This window comes from Mobula hypostoma, chromosome 5, assembly GCF_963921235.1.
Source record: "Mobula hypostoma chromosome 5, sMobHyp1.1, whole genome shotgun sequence".
Classification (NCBI taxonomy): domain Eukaryota; kingdom Metazoa; phylum Chordata; class Chondrichthyes; order Myliobatiformes; family Myliobatidae; genus Mobula; species Mobula hypostoma.
The window spans coordinates 15,342,079-15,354,892 of NC_086101.1; the positions used below are offsets into that span (position 1 = coordinate 15,342,079).

The window sequence follows — 12,814 nt, forward strand, 5'->3', positions numbered from 1 at the left end:
TGACACATGGGGGGGGGGTAGGAATTGGATCACAGGGAGAATGTGCAGAACCCACACCAACAGCTCCTGAGGTCGGGATTGAACCGGCTGAAGCCATGAGGCAGCGCAGATGTGTTGCTTGTACGGACTTCAATGCTGTTCAACTGTCCCAAACCCTGGTCAACAAGCCACTGCTCCAGTCTCAGCCAGCTCAGCACCCTCTAGCACCATCTCCCTCCTACGGATGCCATCTACATTTCTCCCTGCCTTGTTAAAGCAAACAGCATAATCAAAGACTCCACCCACTTGGTCATTCTCTCTCACCCCCTCCCATTGGGCAGAAGATAAAAAAGCCTCAAAGTACATATCATCAAACTAAGGACAGCTTTTATGCTGCTATTTTAAGACTTTTGAACAGACCCGAGTATGATAAGGTGGACTCAACCTCATCATGGCCCTGCATCTTGCATCGTACATCCTGACTAATCAAACACCTACCAACCTCTGCTTTAAATATACCCAATGACTTGGCCTCGACAGCCATACCTGGTAATGAATTCCACAGATTCACCGCTCTCTGACTAAAGAAATTCCTTCTCATCACTGTTCTAAAGGGATGTCCTTATATTCTGAGCCGTGTCTGCCTACACCACAGTCTCTCTTCACTTTATTCTGCATTCTTTTATTGTTATTCTGCTATCTCAATGCACAGCATGCAAAATAAAGTTTTTCACTGTACCTCAGTACATGTGACAATAATAAACCAATTACAGATTTTAGTGTGTGCACTGATCTACGCGTTGCAGAAACTCAAGGAATTCATTCTTCTGACCAAGGGTCTTTACTGATTTCATTTAGAGATACAGCACATAACAGGCCCTTCTGAGCCAATATCTCACACCGCCCAGCAAACCAGCTATTGTACCCTCACCTGATCACAGGACAATTTACAGTGACCAATTAACCTACTAACCTGTACAGTCTCTGGACTGTGGGACGAAACTGGAACACCCAGAGGAAAAAAACAAACACACACACACACACACGGGAAGGTTGTATAAACTTCTTACAGACAGCGTCGGAATTGAACTCCTAACTCCGACGCCACGAGCTTTAATTGGATCACAATAACCACTACGCTACCAAGGCTGGAAGATTACCTCTTTCTCTTCCCACAGACACAACCTCATCTGCTGAGTGTTTCTAGCATTTTCCGTATGTATATTATAGTTAACAACAAATGCTGAATCATTACCGTGCAGCATAAATGGTCGATGCCACTTACAGTGTGAGTCGAGGAAGGCCAGCACTTCTCCCGTTGCTACGGAGCTTCCCAGCAGCCTGGCAGAAACCAACCCTTTCCTTGCTGAATTTCTCAGCACTTTGACCAAGGGGAGGTTCTCCATGTATCTGTCCAGTGGTTCCTTCAGATCGACTGGAAGCAAGAAGGCAGATGGAGTCAGTACCTCCTGATAGAAGCTGCACCCCATGTGACATCCCTCCCATTTCCAACACTCCTTAGCTATAATCATATGACCCCCACCGGGTTTCCTTGGGCTGTGTAAATCTAGGGAATACACACTCCGGTCCTGCCAAACCTGTGAGACTGGGACAGCTTTCCCAGCCCAAACCTTGGTTTGTGTGAATGCTGTGAGATTTGCTGCCCTGTTTCAACTCAGTGCCAAGAAATAACAGACAGCACAGTGCATATGGTTAAAGGAGTTATATTTATAAACTAAAGGGTTAGTAAAGAAAAGAAATTAAAAAACAAAGAGGGTTCATTAGTCAAAGTGCACAAGTTGGAGCTCAACTCTTCCAAAAGTCATATTCACCAATGCTCAGTAGACCTTGGCACCTTGTTCCATCAAATCACGGTCCCCCACTGAGTCGAATCCAGCATCTCTCTTCATCTCCCGCTATACAAAAGACCCCAGTGCACACCAGTGTCAGGCACACAACACAAAAACCCACTCCCCTGATTGTATGGCTCATATTCCAAAGCACCCATTGTCTATAACCATAACCCAAACACTACTTCTACAGAAAGATTACGTCAGCAGTGAAACCTTTCCCAGGGTGTTACACATAGATTCATAGTTATACAGCATGATAACAGGCCCTCCGACCTAACACGTAAGCGCTGAAAGTGCCTGTCTACGCTACAGAGCTCAGTCGATAAAGCATCAGACCTTCAGGGCAGCACGGCAGCGAGGCAGTTAGCGGCAGTAATCAGGGTTTGGGGTTCAATTCCCATCGCAGTATGTTCTCCCCGTGATTGTGTGGGTTTACTCCGGCTGCTGGCTGCTCTGGTTTCCTCACACGTTCCAAAGACATACAGAGAGCTGTGGGCAAGCTGTGTTGGTGTCGGAAGCATGGCGACACCTGCAGGTGCCCCCGGCACATCCTCGGACAGTGCATTTTACCGTATGTTTCAATGTAGACGTGACAAATGAAAGTACTCTTTAAAAATTTTTGATAGGTGACAGGGAACATTACAAGAGGATTGGGATCCTGTGAGCTAGCACAGACACAATGAGCTGAAATGGACTCCTAAATTCAGAATCATAGAATATACCACAGTAGAGGCCTTTCACCTCACAACTGTGCCAACATTTTAACCTATTCCAAGATCAATCCGACACTTCTCTCCTGTATAGCCCCCCCCCCCAGTTGAGGGATGAGGTTTATTGTCACAGAGATAAGTCGTGAAATTTGTTGTTTTAATGCATGCAGGAGCAAAATAAATCGGCTGGTCGAGTGGTGTTGCAATAACTACCTTGCACTCAATGATAGCAAGAGCAAAGAATGGATTACAGACTTCAGGAAGGGGAAGTTGGGAGAACACACACCAATCCTCATCAAGGGGTCAAAGGGTGAGCAGCTTCAAATTCCTGGGCTTCCTCGTTGCAAGGGATCTACCCTGGGCCCAATATATTAATGCAATCATGATGAAGACACACCAGAGGCTATATTTCATTCATCATCATCACCATCAGGTGCTGTGCCCAGTCTGAGTTTTGACTGTCATGGCCCACACACTCCTGTTTCGGGTCAAGTGGATCAATTCATTGGTATTCATTTCCAGTTCTCTGGCTGCTGTCTCTATCATCATTTGTCTTTGTCTTCCTCTTGCTTTCTTCCCTTCAATCTTTCCCATAATTACCATGCATTCTAACTCCTCTTTCCTAATCACATGTCCAATGAAGTTACATTGCCTTTTCATGATCTCATTCATTATTTCTCTTTTTGTGATTGCTCTGCTCATGACACCCTCGTTAGATACTCGTTTCGTCCATGATATTCCTTGCATCCTCCTCAAAAATCACATCTTTGCTGCTTCAATTCATTTCCTCATGTTACTAGATACTGTCCAACATTCTGAGTCATATAACATATTGGATAAACGTAACATTTCAGTACTCTGAGGCGGGTTGTCATGCCTAGTTTAGTATTGGTCAGTATACTCTTCATTCTTGTAAAGGTGTCTTTTGTGATCCCTATTCTTCTTTTGATGTCCATGTCGCACCTGCCATCTGATGTCACCCAGCTTCCTAATTAGCAAAAGTTCTGTACTTGTTTTATGTCTTCCCCGTTTATTCTCAGCCTGCAGAAAGGATTTTCCTTCTTTTTGGATATCACCATACATTCTGTCTTTTTGCAATTGATAGGTAGACCCATTTTTGCACTTTCTTCAACAACTATATCAATTAAGTTTTGTAGTTCTTCCTCCGTACTTGCAATTAATCTGCATATCTGAAATTATTGATGTTTTCACCGCCAACTTTGATTCCCAAGATGTCTGTTATCTTTTGTAATATTGTTTCACTGTACACATTAAATAAATCAAGGGAGAAAACACACCCTGACAACGCCTCTCTTGATTTTCATAAACTGACTGACTTCTCCATCTATTCTTACAGCAGCAGTTTGTTCCCAGTACAGATCTCTGATTAGGCGGAGATCTTTCGAACCTAGATCTAGAGTTTTCTGTAATATTTCAAATAACTTATTGTACTTCACTTTATCAAATGCTTTTGTGTAGTCGATAAAACAAACAATCTTTTTGCACTCGAATAGCTCGTTCGGACAGAATCCGTATTGCGTTTCTTGTACCTTTGTCTTTGAGAAAACCACATTGTTCTTTACCTATTTCAGCTTGTATCTTACTTTTAGCTCTTGTCATCAAAATTCTTAGAAGTATCTTGGTGATATGACTCATTAAACCTATGGTCCTATGTAATTCACATTCTATTGCTCCAGGTTTCTTAGGAAGAGTGATAAATACTGATTTTTTCATCTCTTCTGGTATTATTCCAGTCTCATAAATGTCATATACTTCATTAGGAGTTCAAAAAGATTTGATATGTCACCAAATATTCCAGCAAATTTCTACAGCAGTACCCTGGAGAGAACTCCGACTGGCTGCATCACTGTCTGGTATGGAGGCTCCAATGCACAGGATTGAAAAAAGCTGCGGAGGGTTGTCGACTCAGCCAGTGCTATCATGGCCACTAGCCTCCCCACTACAGAGGACAATCTCCAAAAGGCAGTACTTCAAGAAGGCAGCATCCGTCATTAAGGACCCCCACCACCTGAGACAAGCCCTCTCCTGATTACAGGAGCCTGTAGACACACACTCAACATTTCTGGAACAGTTTCTTCCCCTTCACCATCTGATTTCAGAACGGTCTATGAACTCTTGAAACACAACCTCACTATTACTTTTGCAATACTTCTTTATCTATTTTTTTATGGTAATATGGTAATTTGTTGTGGTTAATGCTACTTTTTGTAAACTTTACAAAAACTTTACAAAGAACATCTTACTGCATGAAATGGGGGGTAGAAATGCAATTTATTGAAGGAATGGGACAGGATCAGCCTGATCAAAAGCCTGTGATCCTACCTTCAGTGCTGGCATCGTCCACAAGAATGATCTCTCTGAGGAGAAGGGCGGGGACGGTGTGCAGAACGCTATAGACAGTTCTCAGGAGGGTAGACCAAGCCTCGTTGTGGAATGCGATGATCACACTGGTGTGTGGCAGCGCCGGGCAATGCTTGAACCTTTGGCTGATGCATCTGAGGTGGGTGATAGACAAAGATAAACACAAGAGATTCTGCAGATGCTGGAAATCCAGAGTAACACATTCTGACAGGCTGCATCATGGTCTGGTATGGGCGGTGGGGTGGGGGAGCTACTACACAGGAAAGAAGCTGCAGAGGGTCATAAATTTAGTCGGCACCATCCTGGGTACTAACCTACAAAGTACCCATGACATCTTCAAGGAGCAGTGTCTCAGAAAGGCAGTGTCCATTATTAAGGACCGCAGCCCCCAGGGCATGCCCTTTTCTCACTGTTATCAGGTAGCAAGTACACAAGCCTGAAGGCACACACTCAGCGATTCAGGAACAGCTTCTTTCCCTCTGCCATCCGATTCCTAAATGGACATTGATCCATGAACACTACCTCACTTTTTAATATATATTATTTCTGTTTTTTGCACGATTTTTAAATCTATTCAATATATGTGTACTGCAATTGATTATTATTTTTTTCTTCTATATTATGTATATATTCTTCCACATTGAACTGCTAAGTTAACAAATTTCACAACACATGCCAGTGATAATAAACCTGATTCTGATTCTAACAAAATGCTGGAGGAGCGTAGCAGGCCAGGCAGCATCTATGGAGAGGATGTTTCAGGTCCAGACCCTTCATTAGGACAGTCTTACATTGACTCAAGATGATCCTTCTCGGAACTGTATGCCAGTTCCTCTTTCCTCAAAGTAAATTTATTATCAGAGCACGTATCTGTTACCGCATACTGCCTTGAGATTCATTTCCTTGCAGACAAAACAGAAATACAATAGAACTTTACAAAAAACTATACATGAACAGACAAAAACTAACAATCAACGGATGTGCAAATGAAGACAAACTGTGCAAATAAAACTAATAAGAGAGTGCTTGATTGTGAGCTTACAGGTTGTGGAATCAGTTCAGAGTGGTGGTGAGAGAAGTTATCCGTGCTGGTTCAGGAGCCTGATGGTTGTAGAGTAATAATAACTGTTCTTGAACCTGGTGGTATGAGAGCCAAGGTCCTGACGAAGGGTCTCGGCCTGAAACGTTGACTGTACCTCTTCCTAGAGATGCTGCCTGGCCTGCTGCGTTCACCAGCAACTTTGGTGTGTGTTACTTGAATTTCCAGCATCTGCAGAATTCCTGTTGTTTCCTGCTCCTTCTGCCTGATGGTGGTAGCAAGAAGAGGGCAAGACCTGGATTGTACTAGATTAGTTACTTTCTCTCTCCAAATTCCTTTATACCTCGGTGGTGATTTAATATCACAATAATGGCTGAAGATAATGACATCACTGTGGTTGGTCAGAATGGAAGTGATCAGGTAATTCCTTGTCAATCAAGCCTGGTATCCACACTACTACAAGGAACTGAGATCAATTAAAGTCATAGAAGGAACAGACCCTTCAGCCCACTGAGTCTGTACTGACCATCACCAATCCTACAATCATCCCATTTTTTAATTCCCCCACCATCTCCCAGAGAGGCACGGTAGCGTAGTGGTCAGCAGAATTCTTTACAGTGCCAGCAACCTGGGGTTCAATTCCTGCCACTGTCTGTAAGGAGGTTGTATGTTCTCCCTGTGACCGCATGGGTTTCCTCCGGGTGCTCCAGTTTCATCCCACAGTCCAGTCGGTAGATTAATTGATCATTGTAAATTGTCCCATGATTAGGTCGGGGTTAAATCGGAGGTTGCTGAGTTGAAAGGGCCAATAAATAAATAAATCTCAACACCAATCTCAAATTCCACCATTCACAACACACTAGGGGCAAATTACAGTGGTGAATTACTAATCCCTATTTTTTTTTGAGTTGTAGGAGGGAAGTGGAGGACCAGGGGAAAAGCCACATGTCCACACAGACGGGATTAAAGACTTGCCCCCTCACCAGGACTCACCTATCACCTGCTAGTTTGTATTCCTCCTCCTCACTCATCACTTTATTCTGTCCACTGCCCCTTTCCCTTCCAGTCCTGATGAAGGGTCTTGGCCCAAACATCATCTGCTATTTTCCTCCGTTAATGCTGCCTGACCCACGGAGTTCCTCCTAGATTTTGTGTGAGTTCTCAAGATTTCCAGCATCAGTAGCATCTCTTTTGTCTAAACACTGGCAAAACATTTAGTCATAGGGTCCTACAGTAATATAGCACAGAAACAGGCTACTTGGTCCAACTCACGGAGTGAGAAAAAGATCTCAGTTCTGAAACAGCCATCCACAGTTCTTGAATCTCCCAGAAGAGGAAATATCCTCTTAACACCCACCCTGTCTGGGACCATCGTGACTTATATGATTTAATCAACTTGCCTCTCACTCAGCTAAACTCCAGCAGATACAAGTCCAGGTTGTCCAACCTTTCCTTACGAGCCAATACATCCTTTCAGAAAATGTGACTAAGTTGGAGAGGGTGCAGAAAAGATTCACAAGGATGTTGCCTAGACTGGTAGGTTTGAGTCATCGGGAGAGATTGGGCAGGCTAGGGAGCAAAGGAGGCTGAGAGATGCCCGTACAGTGCGTATAAAGACTCTGAAAAGCATCAATAGGGTAGTTAGAACCCCAGGGTATGGGAGACTAAAGCTAAAGAGTGCAAATTTAAGGTGAGAGAGATTAAGAGTTAAAAGGGATCTGAGGGGCAAGATTTTCACCCAGAGGTGTTTAGTTACTGAGCTGTAGGTGGCTTACTATGTTTGAGGTGTGGTATGAATGCATGTTAAAACTTTTGGCGGAAGTTGTTTAATTTCCTGGATTTTTGTTTGAGAAGTGGTACAGATGCAAGTTGAATCAATCCATGGAAGTTGTTTATAGGTACTGTGCTGTAGTTGATTACATTTGACATGCACAATAAATGCACGTTAACTACTTGGATAGGAAAGGCTTATGGCCAGCATGGATGCAGGGCTGGTTTCTGTGCCGTATAACTATGAATCTATTTTAATCCCTGTGAGATGCTTGTTAGTATGTTACTACTGGTTACTAACGATGTGTTAATGCAGTCTTAGTGCAGCACAGTAGCGTAGCGGTTAGCACAAGACTTTACAGCACCGTCTTGCCACTGTCTGTAAGCAGTTTGTACGTTCTCCCCACGACTGCCCGGGTTTCCTCCAGGTGCTCCGGTTTCCTCCCACTTTACAAAGATGTATGGGTAAGTTGTCGCCACATTATTGGTGCCGGAAGTGTGGTGACATTTTGGGCTGCCCCCAGCACCATGTTGGTTATTGATGCAAAGGACGCATTTTGATGTACAGCACATGCAACAAATAAGCTAATCCTTTCATTGTTAAAGTGCTTCCAGCTTTGAATGGGACAATCCAACTTCAGCCTCAGTTCCCCCCCTCCCCCCCAAGTGCCAGTGGGGCGGCTTACTCTGGAGGCCTGGTGTCCAGTCCCAGGTCACGATGCAGAGAGATCCGGTCACTGGCGAATGCATCGAACCCGTGCTTCTGGAAGCCGAGAGATCTCTGGGTCGCCTCCTCCAGGCTGAGGTTGTCCAGCACCAGCGCGTTCCCTGAGGCACCTGGCGCTCCGGGCTTCTCCCGGGGGCGCAGCGCGGCCGGTTCCAGCTCGACGGCAGAGTAGTAGCCAGGCGTGCACAAGCGATCAGAGTTGATCAGCATGGTGAAGGGAGATTTGAGCAGGGTCCTCTCTCCCACCAGACTCTCCAAATCCCCCGTGATGAGTAAGTGTTGGGCCAGGAACAGACCAAGGGCGCAGCATGGCAGGATCAGGGCCAATCTCCGGAAGGAGAGGAACTTTCCCAGCATGGCCATTCTCTCCTGCACAGCACAGGAAGAGATAATAAGTGTCAGACGCAAACACACATCTCCACCAAACACACAGATTTAACACTTCAAAATTTAGAAAAAAATCTTACTTATTAATTTTTCAAGATCTGGCATTTGTAAGGACCAACTACGTTAATGTCACAGCCAAGGAGCTCACCAACGCCTCTACTTTCTCAGGAGGCCAAAAACATTTGGCATGTCCCCATCAACCCTTATCCATGCACCCCAGAAAATATCACAGATGGATGCATTACCATTCTTTTTGGATGCATCATGACTTGGTATGGTAACTGCTCTGCACGTGACTGCAAGAAACCATAGGGGGTTGTGGACACAGCTCAATTCATCACAGGAACCAGCCTCTCTCTGATGCACTCTGTCTACACCTGTTGTTGCCTCAGTAAGGTAGCCAGCTTAATCAAGGCCCCTGCCCACCCAGGACATTCTCAAAACCATGGAAGTGCAAACCACCAGCCTCAAGGTCAGTTTCTATCCCACTGGGACCTTTGTTTTATAAGATGGCCTCCTGACCTCTGAATCTACCTCATTATGATCTTTATTGTTTGCCTGCACTGCAGTTTCTCTCTCACTATTACACTGTACTCTAGCATTGTTGTTGTTTTACCTCAATGCTCTGTGTAATGAATCGATCTGCTTGAGAGGTCTGCAAGACAAGCTGCTCATTGAACCTTGGTACATGTGACAAAACTAAACAAGTACCAATTTATTATCCATCCCTAAGTACCTGTAGAGAAGGTGCGGACAATGGACTGCCGTGCTGGGACATTTTCCAAGCCAGCTTTTGGTTACATTGCATCAAAACAATTCATGGTTCATCTCATGATTAACTAACACAGGACTCGGTCCAATTACAACAGGTAACTATGCTCAAAGTCAAGGTTAAGTTCATTGTTATTTGAAAAAGTACGTGTGTGCACAGGTGCAATGAAAAACTTACTTGCAGCTGCATCACAGACACACAGCATCAGATAAGCAATATAGCAGAAAAACATAAATTGTATACAGACTTTACACAAAAACAATGAAAACAAAAAGCTAAGTCCATTTTAGGGCAAAGCCTTTAAAGATGTCATAGGGCTGTTAATCTCTAGTGATTAGGGTTCTGCAGGTTGGTTGAAGAGCAGAATGGTTTAAGGGAAGCGTTGTTCTTGAACCTGGTAGTGTGAAATTTCAGGTCTCTGGCTATTGTAACTTTCCTCCACTGTAAGGGGATAGTAGAATTTGGTTGGAGGGTGGGGTGGAGGTAATTAAAAATGAATAAAATGGGACTAGTTGAAAAAGGAATATTTGCTGGTGGGGTGTGGATAACCAAGAAGGGTATAGCAAAAGGAGGATGTTGGGAAACATGTCCACAGTTTCCAACTTTTGGGAGAAGACATTGGAGCTTGAAAGCCCAGACATCCAGACATGGTAACAGCTTGTATCCTACTCCTCTCAGACTTCAGACTAGTCACCTCTTTCACATCCCCTTCCAGGTGTTGCTGCTACATCCTTGAACCCTTAATTATACCTTATCCATTATTGCAATTTCAGCATTTCTTCCTGCACCACAGTTTCTACTTCTTTGTGCTCATTGCTTTATTTGTTAATGCTTGTCCTCTTTGGCCATCCCCTTTTGGAAAGGCCTACAAAAACTAATGGATACAGCCCAGTCCGTCACAGAAAAGGCCCTCCCACCACTGAACACACTTACAAGGAGCGCTGACAGAAGGAAGTAGCACCCGTCATCGAGGACTCCCACCATCCAAGCCGTGCTCTCTTCTTGCTGCAGGAAGGACCCACACCACCAGGTTCAGGAAGTTTTTACCCCTCAAGCATTAGGTTCTTGAGCCAGAGGGGATATTTTCACTCAACCCAACATTGAACTGATTCCACAGCCTATGGACTCAGTCACTAGTGTTCTCCATATTTATTGCTTATGTATTTATTATTTTTTTCTGTTCTTTTTGCTTATGCAAAGTTTGTTGCCTTTTATACATTGGTTGTCTGTCTGTCGTTGATTCTATCATGTTTCTTTCTACTTACTATCAATGCACACACAAAAATAAACCTCAGGGAAGTAAATGGTGATGTATACAGTACTGTGCAAAAGTCACGTATGCTGTATGTAGCTAGGGTATGGAGAGCGAGTTTGTAAATCTGGCAGGAGCAAAAGAGAAGCGGGCGGAGCGCTGTGGGACAGGTGGTAGAGAAGGAGTGCCGGGGTGGAGTGTGCGTGCGGGTGTAGACACACCCAGCCCTGAGACACCAGGCAAGGTCATTTGATTCCAAACAATTGGTTTCTTGATCATTACAGAACGTCTCTCTGGTGCTTCCCGCAATACATAAAAAATTACTATAAGTTACAAAAAAAAAAGCAGCCTAAAAAAAGGATAGAATAGTAGAGTTCATGGACCTTTCAGAAATCTGATGGGGAAGAGAAATTGTTCCTAAAATGTACCCGTACATAGTTCCTGTAACCCCTCCTAGATGATTGTAATGAGATAAAGGCATATCCCAGATGGTGAATGTCCTTAATGATGGATGTTGTCTTCAAGAAGAATTACCTTATGAAGACGCCCTCGATGGTGGGGAGGCTTGTGTCAGTGATGGAGCTGGTGGTGACTACAACACTCTGTAGGGTTTTCTCTCTTCCACCTCTGGGAGAAGATACATAAGTTTGAAAGCCCAAACGTCCAGACTGAAGAATAGCTCCTTCCTCACTGCTGTCAGTCTCCTGGACTATTCACCTCTTTCACAGCCCCTTCCTCATGGCGCTACCACATTCCTCTCCCAGTTATTTTTCAAGTTCAAGTTTATTGTCATCTGACTGTGCTTATATATAACCAAACAAAACATTAATGTTATTGTCACTTTAGCATTTGTTTTTTCACTACTTCAGATAACATGAAACCTTTTCACTGTTCAGTTGCTTTTGTGCTCACTGTGCACAGGTAAGCTATAGTATCCTCTTATTATTTGTTATTCCTTAGGGGACATTCGGCCCCTCCGGTCCACGCCAGCCCAGTAACCCCAACGGTCCCATTTCTCTCTTCATTGCTTGGTAAATTCTCACACATACCCTGCTGCGTTTCACTCACCAACATGAACACTCTGGTTGCCTCATTACACTCTGGCCTTGGAGGGGTTTACCAGGACATCACACGGATTAGAGGGTATGTACTATGTGCTAAGTTGGACAACTTCAGTTGTTTTCTCTGGAGTGGTGGAGGCTGAGGGAGGTTTATAAAATTATGAGGCATAGATAGGGTAAAGTGCCTGTGTCTTTTTCTCAGAGCTGAAATGTCTAAGAATAGAAGGCATGTGTTAAAGGTGAGAAAGGGACTGTTCACAGGAGTTGTGCAGAGCAGGTTTTTATAGAGCGGTGGGTGTCTGGAATGTGCTACTAGGGATGGTGGTGAAGGCAGATACAACAATATGTGACAAATCTGGCACGATAGCACAGCAGCTAACATATCGCTTTACAGCACCAGTGATCACTGACTGGGGCTCAATTCCTGCCACCGCCTGTAAGGAATTTGAGGTTCTCCCCGTGACCGTGTGGGTAGGTTAGGGTTAGTGAGTTGTGTGCCTGCTATGTTGGTGCTGGAAACATGGCGGCACTCGCGGGCTGCCCTCAGCATAATCCTCACTTATTTGATGCAAATGACGCTTTTCACTGCATGTATTGATGTACGTGTGACAAATAAAACTAATCTCTAAGATCTAGGGAAAACTACAAGTGAACCAGGATTGTCCTGTGAGCTAGCAGCTTAAAAATGTGGTAAGTATGTGGAAGAGGCTCTTTGAAAGGCTCAAGAATATGATGGAACACGTACAGGCGCATGGGATTAGTTTCATTTGGTATCATGGTCAGCACAGAGATTGTGGTTTGTAGGGCCTCTTCTATGTTCTAAGGAGAGATTTAAGTCAACAGAACATGACCAGAAAATTGGCATGGCACCATTATGTTCTA

The 12,814-nt window shown here is 44.2% G+C and overlaps 1 protein-coding gene across 1 annotated transcript in view; it reads right to left on the bottom strand.

The window, feature by feature from the left end:
* LOC134346630 (polypeptide N-acetylgalactosaminyltransferase 6-like) overlaps positions 1-12,814 on the bottom strand; it is a 45,627-nt gene that overhangs the window by 29,069 nt on the left and 3,744 nt on the right. Inside the window, exons 2-4 of the mRNA XM_063048094.1 lie at positions 8,420-8,829; positions 4,886-5,058; positions 1,265-1,414 (exon numbers count right to left, since the gene is read on the bottom strand). Of these exons, the coding sequence (XP_062904164.1) occupies positions 1,265-1,414; positions 4,886-5,058; positions 8,420-8,823 (727 nt within the window). The 5' untranslated portion in view covers positions 8,824-8,829. The remainder of the gene's footprint in view (positions 1-1,264; positions 1,415-4,885; positions 5,059-8,419; positions 8,830-12,814) is intronic.